The 21,741-nt window shown below is 44.7% G+C and overlaps 1 protein-coding gene across 4 annotated transcripts in view; it reads left to right on the top strand.

Moving 5' to 3' along the window:
* The window catches only part of TMEM241 (transmembrane protein 241), a 214,907-nt gene that overhangs the window by 185,025 nt on the left and 8,141 nt on the right, over positions 1-21,741 (top strand). Inside the window, exons 14-15 of one of the 4 annotated variants that reach the window (XR_007519232.1) lie at positions 12,738-13,079; positions 14,126-14,143. The exons of 2 other annotated variants lie outside the window; for them this stretch is intronic. Coding sequence is in view for 1 of the 2 variants with exons in the window: in XM_049900498.1 (XP_049756455.1) it covers positions 14,126-14,190 (65 nt within the window). In the remaining variant the exon portion in view is untranslated. Of the gene's footprint in view, positions 1-12,737; positions 13,080-14,125; positions 14,191-21,741 lie in introns of those variants that run through there. One more of the 4 variants, XM_049900498.1, reaches the window with a different exon arrangement.

The raw sequence follows: 21,741 nt of genomic DNA, 5'->3' as shown, positions 1-21,741 counted from the left end.
TTGTTAAATATAATAATGGTATGAACTGGTTTATTGTTATATCAAAAGGAGATAAAAAAAAAAAAATCCTCATGGCCTTGGGGTAAGTATGATTATGGTGCTTTTACTTAAAGCCCTTTTGAGCTTAAACTCATCTCACTTCCAAATATAGCTTGTAGAGATTAGATCTATCCTTTGAGTGAATCAGAACAACTTAGAAAATAAAAACACTTCAACCACATGCTCTTCCTTTCCAGGGCACAGATAGTGCTTAACTTGGGAGACTTGTAGAACTTTTTAATCAGGAGGACAAAAGTTTAAAAAATAACCTTGGCAGAAACCTGTGATCCTAAAAGTAAGTCTAACAGTAGATGAGCATATTTACTAACTAAAATGAAACCTAGAAAGTTGAGAAAGTGAAGTGTACTAGAATGGAAAATTAAAAGACTGCCCCACAGCTCCTGTCCAGAGGCGAGATGAGAAGCAGAAAGGGACAGGAGTTGGTTGAATGGACACAGGAAATCGGGGTGGAAAGGAGGAGTGTGCTGACATATTATAGGGATAGCAACTAGGGTCACATAACAATGTGTGTATAAATTTTTGTATGAAAAACTAACTTGAGCTATAAACTTTCACTTAAAGCATCATTAAAAAAAAAAAAGACTGCTTCAAACTGTCACTGAATTACATCTGAGGGAAAATTAAGGTAGTCTCAAATTCCCCATTTGTCTTCTAGAATTCGATGTTCTAAGTGAGTCTACATTATTTGGCTTTTTATATGGGCAAATTTATAACCCCTTTATTTAAAGATAATTATAATAGCAAATAAAACAAGCAAAAAGGAAAACAATCCAACCAGGTATTTTAGGATGAGCTGAAGTGGAATGCTCAAAAAGCAAGATGAAGGAAGGAGCCCTCCAAAAATACCATGAAACACTACTTTAGCAGACATGATATTGATACAACCTTCTGAGAAATGAGAGTACCAAAGAGAAAAGTCTGACACTCAGCCAGGGGAAGAACTAACACCTTCTGCACAACTGTACCAGGAAGATTGCAAGTTCACAAGAAAAGGTCCATGAGTTTCTGAAGTTATAACCAAAGGGCAAGTAATATGAAAAAGACACAAAAGTCTTTTCAGCACAGTCTGTGTTAAAAGAGTTCAGGGTTTTGGTACTTGAATTCTACTACCCACTTCTCCCTTTTTGGGATATAGACCAAGAGAACATATGACTAAAGATAGTAGGTGTCTTAGGCTAGGTTCTCTAGAGAAGCAAAACCAGTGAAACATATATATACACATACAGAGAGAGAGAGAGATTTACCTCAAGGAAATAGCTCACGCAGGTATAGAGGCTGGAAAGTCCCAAGTCAGTGGGTTAGGTGTCAGGCTGGAGGCGTCTCCTGGCCCCCTCTAGCTGCAGGGGCTGATGAACCCAAGATCGGTAGGATGGCAGGCTGCTGGTTGATGGGCTGTGGAGGCTGACAAATAGAACATTGGAAGGCAGTACGGCAAGCCACTGGCTAAGTCCCAAGAACTGGAGGTCAGATGATGATGAGCAGGATGCAGGATCCAGAGCAAGCAAAAGCCAGCAAGCTTTTCCAGAAAGTCCATATGTATTGGATGGAGGCCACATCCCCAAGGAAACTCCTTTTCAACCGATTGGCTACTCACAGCAGATCCCATCATGGAGGTGATTACATTATATCAGATGTCATCATGGAGGTAATTACATCATTACATAACTGCCAAACTACATTATAACTGCCAAATCACTGAGAATCATGGCCCAGCCAAGTTGACACACAACCTTAACCATCACAGTAGGTAAGTGGGAAGCAAAGTTGAGTTGAAACACACAACCCTAGCTGGGAGACTTAAGGATTTCTGCTCCGTATAGGAGGCATGGCTTCCTCCCATCCTGCACCTGCATCTTTGACACGTGGAGACAGATAGTTAAGAGAGTTTTATTGCATGGAGTCAAGAGAAGAAAGAGACCACGTGGAGTTTGGGTTCTTGCCTTTAAAGCATTAGAACCCCACTAACTAATATAATGAGCTTCAGTAAATGGATAATCAGGTACACAATTCTTCTCACAATGGAGTGAACTTAGAAGAGAGTGAAAGGATAGAAGAGAAGGCAGAAGAGTTTACTTCCCCATGGGTAGAGATGGAATCAAGAGAAGAAACTGAAAGTCCTCCTCACCTCTAACTTGCCTTGTTAATCTCCATTATTTGCATCAGATCTGAAACCTGTGTCTGAGGAGAAAGAGGCTGTGCCTTTGAGAAAGCCCCATTGCACAGGCTGGTATATACAAACACCTAGACTGTGGTAAAAACATAGCTAATTAAAATTGAAATGATGATTTAGTAAGATGATTAGGAACTTGCTCAGAATAAATCAATAAAGCCTCCTACCTTGCCTCACCATGGCATCCCCAGTGGCTCTAGGGAAATAATGGTTGGCAAAGTCTGGTTGGAAAACCAGTAGCTTAGGCCGTCTTCCTGGGTCTTAGTTTTTGCATCTGTATAATAATGCAAAAACTTCCACTTCAAAATAGAATGTTGTATGTTGTGACAGGCCAACATTTTTTTTTTTTTTGTACTTTAGATGATTTACAGAGCAAATTAGTTTCTCATTAAACAATACACATATTGTTTTGTGACATTGGTTGCTGTTCTAGTTATCTAGTGCTGCTGTAACAGAAATACCAAAAGTGGATGGCTTTAACAAAGAGAAATTTATTTTCTCACAGTTTAATAGGGTAGAAGTTCAAACTTAGGGTTTCAGCTCCGGGGAAGGCTTTTTCTCCCTGTCAGCTATGGAGGAAGGTTCTTCTTGTCAGTCTTCCCCTGGACTAGGAGCTTCTCCTCACAGGAACCCAAGGTCCAAAGGATGTGCTCTGCTCCTGGTGCTTCTCTCTTGGTGGTATGAGGTCCCCACTCTCTGCTTGCTTCCCTTTCCTTTTATTTCTTGTAAGATAAAAGGTGGTGCACGCCACACTCCAGAGAAACTCCCTTTACACTGGATCAGGGATGTGACCTTAGTAAGGGTGTTACGATCCTACCCTAATCTTCTTTAACATAAAATTACAATCACAAAATGGAGGACAACCACACAGTACTGGGAATCATGGCCTAACCAAGTTGACACATATTTTCGGGGGACACAATTCAATCCATAACAATTAAAACCCCATGACACATCAACACTTTCCCCTTCTCAACCTTGAGTGGCCAACATTTTGACTGAAACAACCAAGGCCTATTTCATCAATGTTCTACATTAGTTCTGCGATGTTTTGGAGTTTTATAGATACTTTTACTCAAACTAATACTATATCTGGGCATCAGCTGAAGTATCATATGAGAATCACTAGGGGATTTTTAAAAATGCTGATACCTGGGCTTCATCCTAAGGGATTCTGATTTGATTGGTGTTATAGATTGAATTGTGTCCCCATAAAAATGTGTGTCAATTTGGCTAGTCCATGATTCTCAGTATTGTGTGATTGTCCACCATTTTGTCATCTGATGTGATTTTCCTGTATTATAAATCCTACTTCTGTGGCGTTAATGAGGCGGGATTAGCGACAGTTATGTTAATGAGGCAGAACTCAATCTGCAAGATTAGACTGTGTTTTAAATCAATGTCTTTTGAGATATAAAAGAGAGAAGCAAGCAAAGAGATATAGGGACCTCATACCACCAAGAAACTAGAGCCAGGAGAATAGCTCGTCCTTTGAACCCGGGGTCCCAGTGCTGAGAAGCTCCTTGACCAGGGAAGGTTATTGATGAGGACTTTCCCCCAGACTACTTTCCCCCAGAGCTGACAGAGAGTTAAAGCCTTCCCCTGGAGCTGACACCCTGAATTTGGACTTCTAGCCACTGTTAGAGAATAAATTTCTCTTTGTTAAAGCCATCCACTTGTGGTATTTCTGTTATAGCAGTACTAGATAGCCAAGACAGTTGGTATGGGGCAGGACATTAGTGTGTGTGTGTGTGTGTGTGTGTGTGTGTATACATATACACACACACATATATATATATATATACATATATATAATTTTTTTTTTTTAACTTTTCAGGACATTCTGATATGCAGCAGGGTTGAGAACTACTGAGTCAATTTGATATCACCAGGATTAAGCAAAGTCACTGTTGAGGGTTGGCTTGGAGTTGGAAAAGGAGGATTGGCACAGGAATCAGGAGACTTGGATTTTAGTCCCAGCTCTTCTGCCGTTATAACTATGTTTTGAGCAAGGGATTTAACTTCTGTGAGCTTCAGTTTCTTCATCTGTAAAATGTGGCTAATCACACTACTGTGCAGGATTACACGAGATAATACATAGGACTCTGCAGAGCCTGGTGTTGGTCCACTTTGTGCAGGTGCTTTCTCCCCTTGTTATTGTTGTTAGGTGCCGTCAAGTCGATTTCAACTCAGTAGTGATCCCATGTGACAGAATAGAGCTGAACTGTCTGTAGGGTTTCCTCGGCTGTTACCTTTACAGGGACAGATGGCCGGATCTTTCTGCAGTGGAGCCGCTGGGTGGGATATTCATGCCACGTTTTTCTAACTTTGTTTTTCTTGTTTCTTCTAGAAAATGTAGAAGATTGTTAAAAGCCACCTAACATTTCTCTAGGTTTATAATGTATCTTTCCTTCACATGACCCTAATCTCTGTGCTTATGGCAAATGTTTTTTTAATGGCTCATTATATGTTTGAATGAGGTGACACCAAACACTATTAATAGCCATTCCTGGAGTTCAGCATGAGTTGTCTCTCATTAATAATTACACTGACCATGATAATAAGTCGTAGAATAGGTCCCAGTAAGGGTTAATTGAATATTTAAAAATGCCAAATAGAGTTCTCAGCCTCAGCTGTGGTTTCTGCCTACTGGGCTTGGAGTAGTTCCCTGGGTCCTTGGAGAACAAGAGAACCTGCTCTCATATTATCAGTTTCATATTAGATTAAGTTTTTAACTTAAAAGGAAGGCCAAGTTAGTAATATTTGTATGTGAGTCTGCAACAGACTCCAAGACAGTCTGACCTGCACCTCGAACTCCATGGCTTGTGCCTGATGGTGCAGACTGGTTCCTCCCCAGAGATGTTATGGTGCAGGCTGCCTCCTCCCCAGGGACATGATGGTGCTGACCATGTCCTCCCTGGGGATGTAATGGTGCAGGCTGCCGCCTCCCCAGGTACATGTGATGGTGCTGACCATGTCCTCCTTGGAGATGTAATGGTGCAGACCACCTCCTCCCCGGGGACATGTGATGGTGCAGGCTGCCTCCTCCCTGGAGATGTGAAGGTGCAGGCCACCTCCTCCCTGGGGACATGTGATGGTGCAGGCCACCTCCTCCCCGGAGACTTGTGAAAGTACAGCTCGTGTCCTCCCCAGGGACGTGATGGTGCAGGCCGTGTCCTCCCTGGACGTGTGACAGTGCAGGCCATGTCTTTCCCGGAGACGTGATGGTGCAGGCCACATCCTTCCCAGAGACGTGATGGTGCAGGCCATGTCCTCCCTGGAGACATGATGGTGCTGACTGCGTCCTCCCCGGAGAGGTGATGGTGCTGACCGTGTCCTCCCTAGAGATGTGATGGTACAGGCTGCCTCCTCCCTGGACATGTGACAGTGCAGGCCACATCCTTCCTGGAGACATGATGGTGCAGCCCACACTCTTCCCAGAGACGTGATGGTGCAGCCTGCCTCCTCCCTGGAGATGTGATGGTGCTGACCATGCCCTCCCCGGAGACGTGATGGTGCTGACCGTGTCCTCCCTGGAGACGTGATGGTGCAGGCTGCCTCCTCCCCAGAGACATGATGTTGCTGACCATGTCCTCCCTGCAGACATGATGGTGCTGATCATACCCTCCCCGGAGACGTGATGGTGCTGACCGTGTCCTCCCTGGAGACGTGATGGTGCTGACCGCGTCCTCCCTGGAGATGTAATGGTCCACGCTGCCCCCTCCCTGGAGACGTGATGGTGCTGACCGTGTCCTCCCCAGAGATGTAATGGTGCAGGCTGCCTCCTCCCTAGAGACGTGATGGTGCAGGCCATGTCCTCCCTGGAGATGTGGCCATGCAGAGCATGTACCTACCGGCTGGCGAGTAATTCTTGAGCCTTGTTGCCAGAGTTAGGGTACAGAACAGAGACCTTCTCAAATGTTAACCCTCATGCATGTCATCTGGAGATTTGCTAACATGAAGATGCTGTTGGGTAGGTCTGGCGTAGAGCCTGAGAATCTGCATTTCCTACCAACTCCCGGGTGATATAGATGCTGCTTGTCTAACCACACTGCATGGCCAGGGTTTCCTCTAGCGAATGTTCCTTCCTCAATTCCAACCATCAAGTTTAAGGGCGAGTGTCCATGTTCTTACGTTATCACAATCAGTTGGTCCCGGAGCCAATCAGAGCCCTTTTCTGGCTCTTTTGGACTTGGTATCACATAGAGCTGGTCACAGATCCTCTCTGTGGAGCTGCTTCTACTCTTGTGGAGTTAATTGGTCAAAGAAGGATGAGGGGCAGAGAGAAAATCCCAATGGTTCTCAAGTCCTTGGTTCCTATTATCCAGGATATAGGAAAAAGGAGTTAAAAATAAGCAGTCTTGTGACCTTTGGGGATCTATCACCAGCTCCAGTGATCTAGTGCAGTTACATAAAATGTACCAGACGCTTACATAAGCAGTCTCTGCTCCTAGACCTCCACTGAATGTACAGAGATGCCTAGCACACAGCCTGGTCTGAGCGAACACACTCACAGGCTTTGGTACGTGCCCTGGCAAGGATCACAGAAGCACTGAGAAGAGGTGCCTGGTCTCGGGTGTGTGGTTGGGGGTCAGGCTCAGGAAAGTTTCCTAGAGGGGGATTTTTGAAAGATGAATAGGGATTGTGTGCGGAAGCTTGTGAAATTATTCCAGGCAGAGAGCACTGAGCCGAGCAAAGGCAAGATGATGTGAAACCGTGTTTGAAACAGTTAGTTCAGTGAAAGGTGGGTGGCTGTAACTGAGGCTGAAGTAGTAGGCGGTGGAGGGCTTTGTTGCTGGTTGCCATGGAGTTGGCTCCGACTCACGCACAACAGAACAAAATGTTGCCCAGTCCTGTGCCATCTTCACATCCATTGGTTGGCTTGTGTCCATTGGTGAGACCATTGTGTATTTTGAGTGTCCACCTTAGGAGGTCCCTAGATGGTGCAGTTTGGACTCAACTACTAACCTAAGGTCGGCATTCAAACTCACCCAGCAGTGCTGTGGAAGAAAGGCCTGTCGGTCTGCTTCTTTAAAAGGTTACAGCCAAGAAAACCCTATGGAGCAGTTCTACCCTGTAACACATGGAATAACCAAGAGTGGGAATCAACTACAGGACAATGAGTTTTTTTGGTTTTCCAGCTTAGGTGGCTCCTCTTCCAACACTATGTTGGAAAATGTTCTGTTGTGGTCCATAGGGTTTTCATTGGTTAATTTTCAGAAGTAGTTCACCAGTCCTTTCTCCCTAGTCTGTCTTAGTCTGGAACCTCCACTGGAACCTGTCCACCATAGGTGACCCTGTTGGTATTTGAAATACTGGTGGCATAGAACACAGAGTACACAAGCCACCACCGTATGACAAACATGCAGACGGGTGGTGAGGAGGGCCTTGCAGGCACGCTAAGATCAGTTCTTGTTGTCTTAGCAGCCACGTCCACCACCACCACCACAGCAGCAAAACAGTAACAAACAACCTGAATCCCTGGTTCCCCCCCAGATACCTGTCTGGCACGTTCCCACTAATAAGCCTCCTCCTGTATTTCCTTTAAAAAACGAACAAAATTTGTCCTAGGATTGCAATGAATGTTTAAAAAACAAACTCAATCTGCTTTAAATACCAACAACTGTGTAAACAGAGAGGTTGTGACATCAGTTGACAAAGCCAGGAAGTACAGAGCCAGGCTGCTGACACATTGTATTGGGTTCTGCTGTTTTTGGCAGCGGCCTGTGGCAGGTCCTGGTGTTTGTTATTCAGATCTGCGTGTGAGAAGGAGACATTCCTAAGATGATGAAACTCTTCCTTCTTTGGGAAAAGCTTGTATCTTTGAAATGCTTTTAAAAGCAAGAACAACAATTGGTAGTAATTGCTACTTCTTACGTCTCTTGAATAGCAATTTCCAAGAGTATATTTAAGTCTTTTTCATGGGCACATTTTAGCCATTTTAAAGGTTTTTTTTTTTTTTTTTTTAATGTTTATGCTTTTACTGGCATTTTTTGGAGCACAAAATGTAGTTTGTTTGAGAGATTCTTGTGCCTCAGGTGACATTATTGTATTTAAGGAGTTTGGGCGTGTGGAAGGGGCTGGAGCACTTCCTGGTCCCCCAGGGTACACACCCTGCAGTAGGCTCCTTACTGCCTGGACCTGGGTCTCAGCTCTTGAACATCAGCAGCTTGGTTTTATCCCTCACCATGGAGTGTGGTGCACTGGATTCATTCCTGTTGCTCAGATTTTAGAAAATACTGCTTGATGCAGCAGGATGTTGACCCACTGATCCAACAGTGGAGCAGCTCGCATCACACAGACAGGATTGGCGTATGAGGCCTGTTCCTGTCTTTTCTGAAGCCCAGGGTGAGGAAAAGAGGGGGAGATGGCTGGAATTTGGGAGATCGTCCCACTAAGTGTGTCCAAGACTAAGAGTCTAGTTATGTGGAGGCTGGTCTAGAGGTACAGCTGGATGGAGTAGAACTGTGCTTCATAAGGTATTCAGTGTCTGATTTCTCAGTTGATCACCAGGCCTTTCTTCTGAGGTACCTCTAGGTGGACTTGAACCTCCAACCTTTTGGTTAGCAGCTGAGTGTATTAACTGCTTGCATCACCCAGGGACTCCCCAGAGTAAGAACTAAAGCAGAATCCTATTCTGTGGATGGGGCTGGCCCTCAGGAGCTGGGCTGCAGGGAAAGGAAAGGGGGGGAAAAGTTCCGACCTCAATGCTTATACCCCAAGGCCCCAAGCCCTGGGTTTCATCATCTGAGTAGTCACTCAGGAAGGCGCCAGTACCAACAAATGTCAAAATCAATGCATTCCCAAAGCACGTGCTCGGCACATGATGGTGGAGGTGGCAACAAAGCCCCTCCAGGCCTAGGAAGGGAACTAAACGCTGAGAAAGATTTTATGCCTGTGTGTTTTTGGCAGAATTACTGTTCTGTGATCTCAGTTTGGCATTTGGTAACCTTGTCATCAGGAGCTGAAAGATAGGAGTTAAAATAATGCTTCTGTCTGTCTCTCTCTCTCTTACTCTCTTTCTCTCTCTCTCTCTCTCACACACACACACACACACCTATACACATATCGGTACGTTCCTTTGTAAGCCTCCATGATATTCCAGAATCTTAAGAGACCTTTTCTTTTCCTGTTACGCCTTTTGTTTTTAAACACGTGCTTTGTGCTTAACGATAAAAGATTTTGTTCCTGTGCTAAAACTGCGTGTCCCCACTCGTGTTCCAGAGCACACTTTGAGCTTTCAGCACCTGAACATCCTCTTCCCCAGAGCAGACTCTCCACGTGAGCAAAAAGGCAGTCAGTGCCAAGCCTGCAGCCTGAACACATGCCCTCCAGAGACCATCGGTGGCCTCAGTTCTTTTCAACCTTTGTCAAATGCCTACTGAGCCAAGCCCTTGACCTTGGGAGCTCACATCTAGAGAGAGGAGATAGACTTAAAACAGATCGATGATACACACAGGCTGGCGAAGGCAGGGAGTGAGCACTCTCACACAGGTAGGAACAAAGTGCTCAGGAAGAACAGAGGCTAAAGCCATAGGGGCCCTCGGGGAGGCTCCCCGAGGAGTCTCACCACAAGATTTAGTCAGGTGAAGCAGTAGGGGGAAGGATAAGGATTAAGAATTCAGGCAGAGAGAAAGAAACGGATTCTTTTTTAAATGCTATGTGGACCTTCTTTGGGCCCTTTCTTGAGCTTCTGGCTATGAAAGAAGGCTGGCCTGGGGGCCAGGACCTTTATTCTGTTTCTCACTGTCTGGGCCATAGTTTCCCCACCTGTAAACTGAGGGAGTCTTGGACACCTGTTAAGTAGTGCCTCAAGTGACTGCCTGGGACATTCTGTATCCAGACTTGCACAACCAGCCACTTCTCGCATCGCTTTCTTCCTTCATGGCGTTAGCAGTGGAGTGGCCCCTTGGCATCAGCAGACTGAACAGTCACACTTGTGACCATCCTTGAGCAGTCCCGAAAGAAAGCCTGTGGCATATAGAAACCTACCACTCTGTTGATGCACGAATGTGATCCTCACACGTGGTGAGGCTGATGTGTGGGAGCGAGTCAGACTGGCCAGCTGCCCAGTGTCTCCCTCTCGGTGAGGTGTTGTTCACTGCTACATGTCCATTCTTAGGCAGTGACTTTTGTGAAGTAGTAGGACATGGGTGAGTGTGTGCGTGTGTGTGAAAAAATGCCTCCAAAAAGAGTGCGGACGGCTAGGGTTGGTGATGAAAATAAAAGAAACTGGAGAAGCCCCAGAAGCGAGTGGTTCTTGTTGAGTCGATTAAAAAGTGGCCTGTCCAGCTCCAGGGTGGCTTCATGTACACACAATACTCACTGTATGCTCTCTGCAGAAATAGACGGACTATCTGTGAAATGGCAGTAAGTGTCCCCATCAGGAGAAAATTCATCCATCACGTGAGAGAGAAAACTTTCAAGAAGTTCGAGAAGTGGCTCAGGAGAAAGGCAGGAGTCTATATACAAACAGTTTCAGGAAGCAACATGGCAAAGGCACCAGCCTGGCTACTAGAAACTAGACCTGTTTTATTTTCAAGCAAGGGCTGGTTTGAAATTTTTAAGAAGTGTTTTTCTTGGCATAAAATGAAGCTAATAGGAATAAGCAGACTAGCTGAGTCCTCCTAAGCTGAAGAGGCTCACGGAGGAGCACAGGTACAGTCACACACGGGAGGTGACGGCTTCACAGGCTAGACAACAGTCATATGCAAGAAGTTGTCAGAGAATAAGGAGAGACACTGTCTTGGTTATACAGTGCTGCCATAACAGAAATACCACAAGTGGATGGCTTTAACAGAGAAAAATTTATTTTCTCACACTCTAATAGGTTACAAGTCCAAATTCAGGGTGTCACCTCCAGAGGAAGGCTTTCTCTCTCTGTCGGCTCTGGGGGAGGGTTCTTGTCCTCAACCTTCCCCTGGTTGAGAAGCTTCTCAGGCACAGGGACCCCGTGTCCAAAGGATGCGCTCTGCTCCGGTGCTGCTTTCTTGGTGGTGTGAGGTCCCCAACTCCCTGCTTGCTTCCCTTTCCTTTATGGTGGTGCAGACCACACCCCAGGGAAACTCCCTTTACACTGGATCAGGGATGTGACCTTAGTAAGGGTGTTATAATCCCACCCTAATCCTCTTGAACATAAAATTTCAGTCACAAAATGGAGGACAACCACACAATACTGTGAATCATGGCCTAACCAAATTGATACACACATGTCTGAGGGGACATAATTCAATCCATGACAGATACCGGTAAGGAATGCCTTGAAATTTGGGAATGGTTAATGGTGATGGTTAAGCAACATGATGAACATAAGTAATGTCACTGAACTGTACATGTGAGGATTGTTGAGGTGTCAAATATTTTGTTACATGTATATTTACCATAAAAAAAATGCCTTGAAGAACTGGTAAAAAAAAAAAAAAAAAAAAAAAAAAAAAACAGGCAATGAAGATGAAGACAATGGTGAAGAGTTAGAAAAGGCTAGTTGGGCCCTTTGTAAATTCAACATCAGCAACATCCATCGTTTCATGGATTGAATTATGTCCCCAGAAAATATGTGTCAACTTGGTTAGGCTATGATTCCCAGTATTGTGTGGTTGTCCTTCATTCTGTGATTGTAATTTTATGTTAAAGAGGGTTAGGGTGGGATTTTAACAACTTTACTAAGGTCACATCCCTGATCTAATGTAATGGGAGTTTCCCTGGAGTGTGGCCTGCGCCACCTTTTACCTTACAAGAGATGAAAGGGAAGCAAGCAGAGAGTGGGGACCTCATACCAGCAAGAAGGCAGTGTGGGGAGCAGAGCGTGTCCTTTGGACCCAGCGTTCCTGAACGGAGAAGCTCCTAGTCCAGAGGAAGATTGATGAGAAGGACCTTTCTCCAGAGCCAGCAGAGAGAGCCTTCCCCTGGAGCTGACACCCTGAATTTGGACTTCTAGCCTACTAGACTGTGAGAGAATAAATTCCTCTTTGTTAAAGCCATGCACTTGTGGTATTTCTGTTACAGGAGCACTAGATGACTAAAACACGTCAGTAGGATGGAAACTTTTTCAGCAATTCCAAGAAATACATCTCCTTTGGCAATGTCCCAAGACATGTCCAAGGATTTGCAAAAGGAAAGAGTGACAGTTGTCATTCATCATGTTCTTTAGGAAAGAACCCACCACTTTAAAAATGTCTTCCTTAAAGGATAAAAACTTTGAGTTCTGCTCGGTAATTGTCTCCCTGACTCAATTTCTGCTTCTTTGTTGTCCCTGAAGACAATACTCAGGTCTTTTTTATTGTAAAGGTTTTTACTGCAAATCAATAAAGGGAGGCAAACAGAAAATGACCCCATGAGTAAACAAAGTTTCAAGAATTTCACAAAGTTCATATACTTAAGATTTGTGGTTTATGGCTCCAGAGGGACTTCTTTCTGAGATGGTAAAGAAAAGTTTCTGTTGCACCCCAGCCGTTTACCTTCTTCCTGGGAAGGGGGCTTATGGAACCTTCTCCTTCTTTCTCACTAGGTAGTTGACATTTCTAAGGACCTCCAGGACACTCACCCCAACATGGCCTCCTTCTCGCTGCAGCCCAAGAAAGCAAGTCCTGAGGGCTACCTTCCTCATGGAAGCTGTTTTGACCTGCAGAATGCAGAATTGGAAACAGAAAACATCTTTTGTTCAGTAGACATTCAGAGTCTTGGCACATTTGGGTCAATGGTTTACACATACTCCCCTCTTTGTGCCTACTCTGTAGAAGCACCTCCAGAGTCTGGGCCTTGTTACTGCTGCCATCCCTAAGAGACATTTCTGTAATTTCTAGCTCTGAGAGATGCGGGGGAAGCCTCTTCCCTCTTCTTTGGCTTCTAGGTATTTACAAATAAGTAATTAATGACTTCATTGCTCCCTTCCCCAGGAAATACCTGGTTTCTTAGAATGTGCGTCATGGGCCAGAGAGACGGGTCATTAGGAAAGCTGGGTGAGACAGTGCTATAGGCAAAGGCAGATTTGTAGGACAGGTTTTTATCTGGAGTATCTGGGAACAGGTTAATGAGCACCGCTGACCTTGGAGATTAGTTCTGCACAGCTGAGGCAAGATGGAAATGAGTGTTCCTAATTCTTAATCTCTCTGCCCTGAAGAGGCATAAGGGAGGTGTTGACTGTTGGCTGAGTGCCCCCTCCTTTGAAGAGTTTGGGAGTTAAATGCTTCTTTGAAGATTCCTACCCCCCAAAATGGACTAGGACTTAGCATTTTCAGCACCAAACGCTTTGCTCAGGGGCAACCCTAAATACCAGGGACTAGGAAGTTAAGTGTGTAAGGGAAAGAAGGACACAGTGCAAAATGGCTAATGTTGGGGTCTGAATGCCTGGGAATTAAGTTTGTGAAAAACAACTTTAGAGAAAGTTACTAAAGTCTCACTGCTCTGAAGACCTTTTTTTTAAACAGTTGTTAGGTGCTGTCAAGTCAGTTTCGACTCATAGCAACCCTATAGGACAGAGTAGAACTGCCCCATCGGGTTTCCAAGGAGCGGCTGATGGATTTGAACTGCTGACCTTTTGGTTAGCAGCCAACCCCTTAACCACTGCACCACCAGGGCTCCTTTTTTTTTTCTTTTAATTAGTAGACTTTATTTTTTAGAGGCGTTTTAGGCTTATAGAAAAATTAAGCAGAAAGTATAGAGTTTCCAAATACTCCCTCTCCCTCTGGTCCCCAGGTCCCCCTATTATTAACATCTTGTATTGTTTGGTCTGGTACTTCTGTTACAGTTGAGGAACCAGTATTGATGCATTACTATTAACTAAAGTCCACAGACTGGGTTAACTCTTTGTGTTGTACGGTCTTAGGGGTTTGGACCAATGCAGAAAGCCATGTGTCCACCATTTTTCATGACCTTTTATTGAAATTATTTCCACAGGTAATCACAGCTGGTTTATCCATATTGCTGTTTGATATGATCCTGACGCGTGCAACCGTGGGTTGGTAAGTCTTTTGCACAGAGAGAGGAAATGCAGATTAGTTGTTTGGGTTTCATCAAATGTTTAAAGAACCTTTTTTCGTCTCAAAATTTGTTCTCAAAATTTTTGCCTCACATGTTGAAGAAAGACTGTGTGTATTGGGTGTATGTCCCCACTGAAATGTAAATCCCCTATTAGTGAAGGCTTCTTTTAAAAATATTTTTTTATTGAAGAAAAGTACATATATCATAAATGTACAACTTGATGAATTTCGCAAACTGAATATACCATACTATAATCAGCACCCAGATTGAGAAACAACATTCCCACTATGCCTTCTAGCCACTATCCCACACAAGAGTAACAACCTTTTTTTTGTGAAGCTCCTTTTTTTATGGAAACCCTGGTGGCATAGTGGTTAAGTGCTATGGCTGCTAACCAAAGGGTGGGCAGTTCAAATCCGCCAGGCACTCCTTGGAAACTCTATGGGGCAGTTCTACTCTGTCCTATAGGGCCGCTATGAGTCGTAATCAACTTGACGGCACTGGGTTTCGTTTTTTTGGTTTGGTGTTTGCATTTCTTTCCTCTTCTTTGAAACCTCATTCAGTTTCTCTTAGGTAAACTCCGCATCATCCTTGTTTAGAATATAGCCACCCATTTGCTTAAAGACAGCACTGCCTCCCACTAAGATGTTTGAGACCTGCAGGAAGTAAGGGAGTGAGCCATAGAGATTTCTGAGGGAACAGCATGTGCAAAGGCCCTGAGGTGGGAGTGTGCTTGGTCTGCTCAAGGACCAGTGTGCCCAGAGCACAGGGACGAGGAGGAGAGAGGTAGGAGATAAGGCTAAGGTGTAGTTGATGGCAGATCTTAAAGGTAGAGGGGCCTTAAAGGCCATTGAAGGGATTGGCTTTACCCTAAGTGAGATGAAGAGCAATTACAGACAGTTCCGGGGTTACAAACATCTAACTTGGGGACAGCTCGTACTTGCCCTTTAATGCTATGTAAACTTGCCCTCACCTTGAAACAACTGAACCAACCCGTACTCACAGTGTCTTCATCACAATCACCTTCATTTGCAGCAAGTGCAGCTTTTAAATCATTGAAAAGGCTTTGATCCTTTTCTTTCTTCTTTTAAATTGTGCTTTAAAAAAAAAAAAATTTTTTTTTTTTTAGATGAAGGTTTGTTTACAAAGCAAATTTCTCATCAAACAATTAATACACATATTGTTTAGTGACATTGGTTGCCAACCCCATGACGTATCAACACCCTCCCCTTCTCAGCCTTGGGTTCCCCATTACCAGCTTTCCTGTTCCTCCTGCCTTCTCCTCCTGCCCCTGAGTTGGTGTACCCATTTAGTCTCATTTAGCCCTGTCTTTTTTTTTTTTTTTTAATCTTTGGCCAAAGGGTGAACCTCAAGAGTGACTTCAGTACTGAGTTAAAAGTGTGTCTGGGGGTGTACTCTGTGGTTTCTCCAGTCTCTGTCAGACCAGTAAGTCTAGTCTTTTTCTGTGAGTTAGAATTTTGTTCTACATCTTTCTCCAGCTCTGTTTGGGACCCTCTGCTGTGATCACTGTCAGAGCCATTGGTGGTGGTAGCCGGGCACCATCTAGTTGTGCTGGACTCAGGCTTTGACTCAGGCTTTCATGCACTAAAGTAACGTTATATAAGAACCATATGCACCTGTTCTGACTTACCTACAAATTCACCTTAAAGATACAGTTAGGAACGGATCTCGTTCGTAACCCGGGGGCTGCCTATAGAGGGTTTTGAGGAGAGGAGCCAAATGCTCCTTTGGTAAAAATGCTTCCCTGAGAAAGTCCTGACGATCTACTTCCAAAAATTAGCCAGTGAAAACCATATGGATTATAGCATTTTCCAACTTGCTTGCTCTGAATATGCCATCAGGAGGGATCAATTGCTGGAGGAGGACATCACGTTTGGTGAAGTAGAGGGGCAGCGAGAGCATGGGAGACCCTCGTTGAGCTAGATTGGCACAATAGCCACAGTGATGGACTCCAGCATGCTGGTGATGGTGAAGATGATGCAGGACTGGGCAGTGTTTTATTCTGTTGTACATAAAAAAAAAAAAAATTTTTTTTTTTTGTACATAAAGTCCCTATAATTTGGAGTCGACTCAATAGCAGCTAACAACAACAAGGGAACCATTCACCAATAAAAGTAAAATATCCATTAAGAGATGTAATGATTTGTAAGTGAAACAGGAGCTGTGGAGCAGGGACATAGTCCTGTGCCACATTCTCCTCACCTGGTCCCTGTCCTGCTAGGAAAGATGACCCAACTCCAAGAGAAGAAACATTCATATCCTAGAACATTCTCGAGACTCTCTCTCAGCCCCAAATTTCTGTATCCTTATCCTTCATAGTGATAGTCTAAATTCTTTACAACCTCTTTCATTCTTACAAGTTAGCTTTTATGCAATTATATTTTGTACAGAATTTCAAAATGAACCAAAAAAGCCAGTTGTTGAACAGAGTATGAAAAATAACAGCTCTCCAGTGGCAAGGAAATGCTAAGTCTGTATAGTAAGAAAGCAGCGGTCCATAAAGGCCCACCTCCAGTCTGCTTTGCATCCTGTGAACTTCAGGGTCTCCCCTGAACAAAATGGAAGGAAAGGCCGCGGGCTCATGTGCCCAGATCAAGGAAACGGCGTGTGTGATTACAGCAAAAGGATCCTTGACTTTGGAATTTCCTGGTTTTCGAGAACTCTTGAGTTAAAGGATGGTGTGTTTTCAGCCTCAAAGAATTTTTCCAGCCGCAAAGTGAACCACCAGAAGAGGCGTGTCAGGCTGTAGCTCAGCCTTTCTGTGTCTCTTGCACAGAGCTGTTCCGTGTTGTACTTACACTGAACGTGTTCACACAATTGCCAGGTGTCCAGCTCCCAGACTCTATGCCGGGGCGGGCTGGCCTCTGTAGTGTCAATCAGAAGTCATAAAGGGGAGCGGGGGCTGCAGGCCTGTTTGGTTTGGACTTACGGTGCTTGCCTGCACAGTGTATTGTTTCTTGTTTTTATGGGCTTCAAACTTTAAATTAGCTATCAACACTTAGACATTGGGTGATCTGCTCTTGAAAGCCCAGATTTCCAGATTACTTTGAAAATGTGGAACAGCTGTTAGCGTTGGGCTCGCGTTTCCACTTGGCAGCAATCTCTAGAGTCAAGTCAAGCCTTGCCCCTTCACATAGACGTGTGTCTCCCAGTCAGCACGTGTCACCCACCCCTCAGCTGGCTACAGCCTACATCCTCTCGCCCATTTGTTGGCATACTTATTCGTGTCACAGAAAGCGAGTGCTGGGCTCTGAGGCCTCAGAGGGAATAAGACACAGTCCCTGACCCAGCGAGGCCCACCTAGGGGATGAGAGTTCACATTCACCTTCTCAGGCAGGCGACAGCTTAGCTGCGCGAAACAGGTCATCGAAGGTATGAATCTCACTCTCAGCACTGTTGACGTTTTGGGCCAGATAATTCTTTGTTGTGGGGGCTGTCCTCTGCCTTGTAGGGTGTTTAGTAGCAAACCGGCCTCGGCCACTAGATGCCAATAGCACCTCCTCTAGTTGTAACAACCAAAACTGTCTCCAGACATTGCCAAATGTCCCCTGGGGAGCAAACTCACCCGCCGTTGGGAGTCCCAGATCTTAAGGTTCATGGTGGTTAGCGGAGAAAATGCCATTTGAAATTTCAGCAGAATCTTAAGGAACTTGCTTATCCCCTAACTAGAGATTTGAATCAGCTCAAATGTCAAGTCTTCACTGACATTGTCCATGGTGTTGTGTACCCACGGCTCTGTGTATCGGCTTCTGAAAGCATTTAGCACACCAGATGACAGCTAGGGGTGACACTCCATCTCACCCACACGGCTGTGAGCTGCTCTGGAGTGGGACCACGTTCCCTTCACCTTTGCATCTCTAGGTCTGGCACTAAGTGCTTGCTGAATACACCACGAATGGCCAGCTTTCTAAATACTGTATCCAAGAAAAATGACAATCCTAGGTACCCAGCGTTGGCCAATTTTTCACGTCCTTAATTAAAAGCAACTGCTCTTGTCCAGCTAATTATATTGCTTTTAATTATAAAAAATGAAATATTTCAAACCCAACAATTTAAATATCAGATTCGAATTTAATAATTCATTTTTTAATTAACAGTTTATTAGATATATTGATATTAATTCTCTCTCAGATTCTCAGCAAAAGGGATTCAATTTATACAAAAGAAAAAGTCCTGAACTGTGAGCGGTTCCCTATCACGTAGAGTTAGTTGTGCACGCTTCCTCTTTGAATTCACTTTTTTAGAGTGGAAGAATCGCCCTTTTCTTTGGAGTAGATTAGACTCAAGGAAAGAAAGAGATAGCCAGAGTGCAACCACTTGGTTCTTGGGATCTCAGAACCACACGCTCCCCTTTGCCCGTCACGCACTGAAGAGCTCACCAACACCAAAGGTCTTTAGGAAATATTACGTTATCTCTAAGTAAAGACGTCTTATCCTCTTAATTTTAGGAGACTTCGCGAAGACCGCCCAGGTCTGCACAGAGCAATAACCAGCTGCCATCGAGTCAGCTCTGACTCCTAGCAGCTCTGTGTCGGAGTAGAACTGTGCTCCGTGGGGTTTTCAATGGTGATTTTTTGGAAGTAGATCACCAGGCCTTTCTTCCAAGACACTTCTGGGTGGACTTGAACCTCCGACCTTTTGGTGAGCAGCTGAATGCATTAACCTATTACACGACCCAGGGACTCTAAGTCTACATATTGTGGTCGTTATTGTTAACTGCCATGGAGTCAGCCTCCCAACTCATGGTGGCCCCATGCACAGCAGGCTCAGACCCTTGTTATCCATTGGGTTTTCATCAGCTAATTTTTTGGAAATAGATCTCCAGGCCTTTCTTCCCAGCCTGTGTTAGTCTGGAAGCTCTGCTGAAACTTCTTCTTCGTCATGTCAACACTCAAGCCCCCACTGACAGATAGGTGGTGGCTGCGCTTGAGGCGCACTGGCTGGGGATTGAACCCGGGCATCCTGCAAGGAAGATGAAAATTCTACAACTGAACCAATGAATTTAGGAGTGAAGAAAGAACTTCCTCCAACACACTCGAACATGCCTTTGGGATCACGGTGTCTGAAAATCCCATATCAGTTTTCCCTTTTACTTAAAAAACATGAAACATCTTTAAAATGCATCTAAAAAGGGCCTTCTAAGTAGCTGTTGCTAATTACCTATCCCCCCCGTTGCTGTCGAATGGATTCCGACTCACAGCGACCCTATAGGACAGAGTAGAACTGCTCCATAGGGTTTCCAAGGAATGCCTGGTGGATTCGAACTGCCAACCTTTTGGTTAGCAGCCAAACTCTTAACCACTACACTACCAGGTTTTCCAATTACCTATCAGCATAGATTAATTTATAAGATTATGAACTGTCACGCAGCAAGGCCCAGAAGGAATAGTACAATGGACAGATAAGTTTTGGTGAAGAAAAGGGAAAAAGCAAAAATGGACTAAAGGTGGGAGAAGGGAACAAGTATGACAGGTCATCTATTGGATGAATATTTATCAAGCTCTGCATTAGGTGCTGGGCCTGCAGTTGGGGAAAGGACACAGCCTTCATCCTCTGTCTAGTGGGTTCGACAGGAACTGATTGAATAACTGCAATAATTAATGTAAGATCGAGATGGGGTCTTTGGAACTCCGTGGGAGAAAAGAGGAAGACTGGAGAGGCACTGAAAATAAACCTCAGGGAGAGAAGCTGGTGACGATTTTCCTGGCTGGGCGTGCCCTGCAATCTGATGTTGACACCTTTGTTACATAAAGTTTGTTCATTTCAGGAATGACAGGGATGACAAGATTTGCAAACAGTTCAGTAAATCTTCAGTGTAAATTGTTGCAAGGCTCTTAAGATTCCTGTGCCCCATGTCATCTTCTCCTGCTGTTCAGAAAACAGCATCAAAGCATACCCCCCTGGCCCTCTTTAACAGTAAACTGAACCAAAGCTTCTTTTCACTTGGCATTCCCTAAGATGCTTTGGTGTTTCATAAAATAGCTAAGCCAGAGGGATGAAGTGCAAGGTTATCACACTTCAGCATTGTTCTAAGGCTTGTGGGAGTGAAAATGGCGAAGGGCCAGCCGCTATCTTGTTTTGCTCCCTGGTGATTAAGGAGGACTAGTGGAAGCTGTATAAAAGGCTGCGCCCTTGGTAACTCGCAGAAATAAAGCTGTCCCAAGCCCAGAGCCCACAAGGCCCTTGCATCAGGTCACAGTGACACTGCACTCGCCCAGGTGTTTAAGAAGACAGTGTGTGCACCCTTTAAGGGATGCTGAGGGTGACAGCCGATCTGCTTAAAAGGAAAAACCGGGTCTTTAGAGGTGAGCCTGTGCACTAAAAGCATGGCTGCCCATTCACAGCCACCTCTCCATCCTAACTAGTAACCAGTTGCTGTCTAGTCATTTCTGACACATGGCAACCCCACGTGTGTCAGAGTAGAACTGTGCTCCATAGGGTTTTCAATGGCTGATGTTTTGGAAGTAGATCACCAGGCCTTTCTTCCGAGGTGCCTCTGGGTGTTCTTGAACCTCTAACCTTTTGGTTAGTAGCCAAGCACATTAACCGTTTGCAGCACCCAAGGATCTCTTCATCCAAAGAGAACAGGAAATAGAACCCCACGGCTTCTGGGCTCCTGAACTAGACAAAGGACAAGCCTTCCCCCAGCTTCACAAATGAGTTTTGTTTAAAAATTTTGTTTTTTGGAAATTGGAGAACAATTTCTCAAAGAAACAATACTATACATGATGATTATTGATCTAGAAATGACTTCAGAAACTTATTTAGTTTATAACATAGACACATCAGCCGCATTATTATGAGTTAAATAGCATTTATTGATTGATTATCACTATTTATAATAATCTTTCTATAGGAAAGAGGAATATACATTCCAACTTGGAACTTAAGATACCAGGAGTGTATCTTCTCATCCCCGTCTTATTTCTGTCCCAGCTTTTAGCCCCAGGGTGAAGGGAAGGGACATCCTCCCACCCTACCTCCCCAGTGATGGCTACCTGACTAACATCTCTCTCTGCCCTCACACAGAGGCCTTTAGTCACCAAGTGAGAGGAGATCATGGTGGTTCAGAAAATTTTCCACTCTCTGAGGCTGACAGGTGGCTGGTGAAGAGTAGATTTGTTCTGTCTGGCTCCAGAAAGCAGAACTGGGACTAATAGGTGAGGTTGTAAGAAGCAGCTGTGGAGTCAGTATGAGGGAGGAACCATGTTCTCATTCAGACCCTGGGGCCACCACATTGTCTTCCACAAGTAGGATGCCCATAGACTTGCTCAAGTCCAGTGGTGGGATGGGCTTGTTTTGCACCACAGGCCATGCCCCTTTCTAGAAGTATCCAAGCTGAGGTTGGGCAGCCAGCCAGCTGTGAGGGTCACTGAGGAAGGGATTGCTGCTCTGGGAGGGCAGCAGACTAGAGAACAACACTGTTTTACTGATTGTCCCTTAGAAGCCGAGCAGAATGGCAGGTTGCTTTAGATGTCCTACTTCTAAGCCCCCCAGAAGCTCTTAAATGT

The sequence above is a fragment of the Elephas maximus genome, chromosome 11, assembly GCF_024166365.1.
Source record: "Elephas maximus indicus isolate mEleMax1 chromosome 11, mEleMax1 primary haplotype, whole genome shotgun sequence".
Taxonomy (NCBI): Eukaryota; Metazoa; Chordata; class Mammalia; order Proboscidea; family Elephantidae; genus Elephas; species Elephas maximus.
This window is presented reverse-complemented; position numbering and strand designations above follow the sequence as displayed.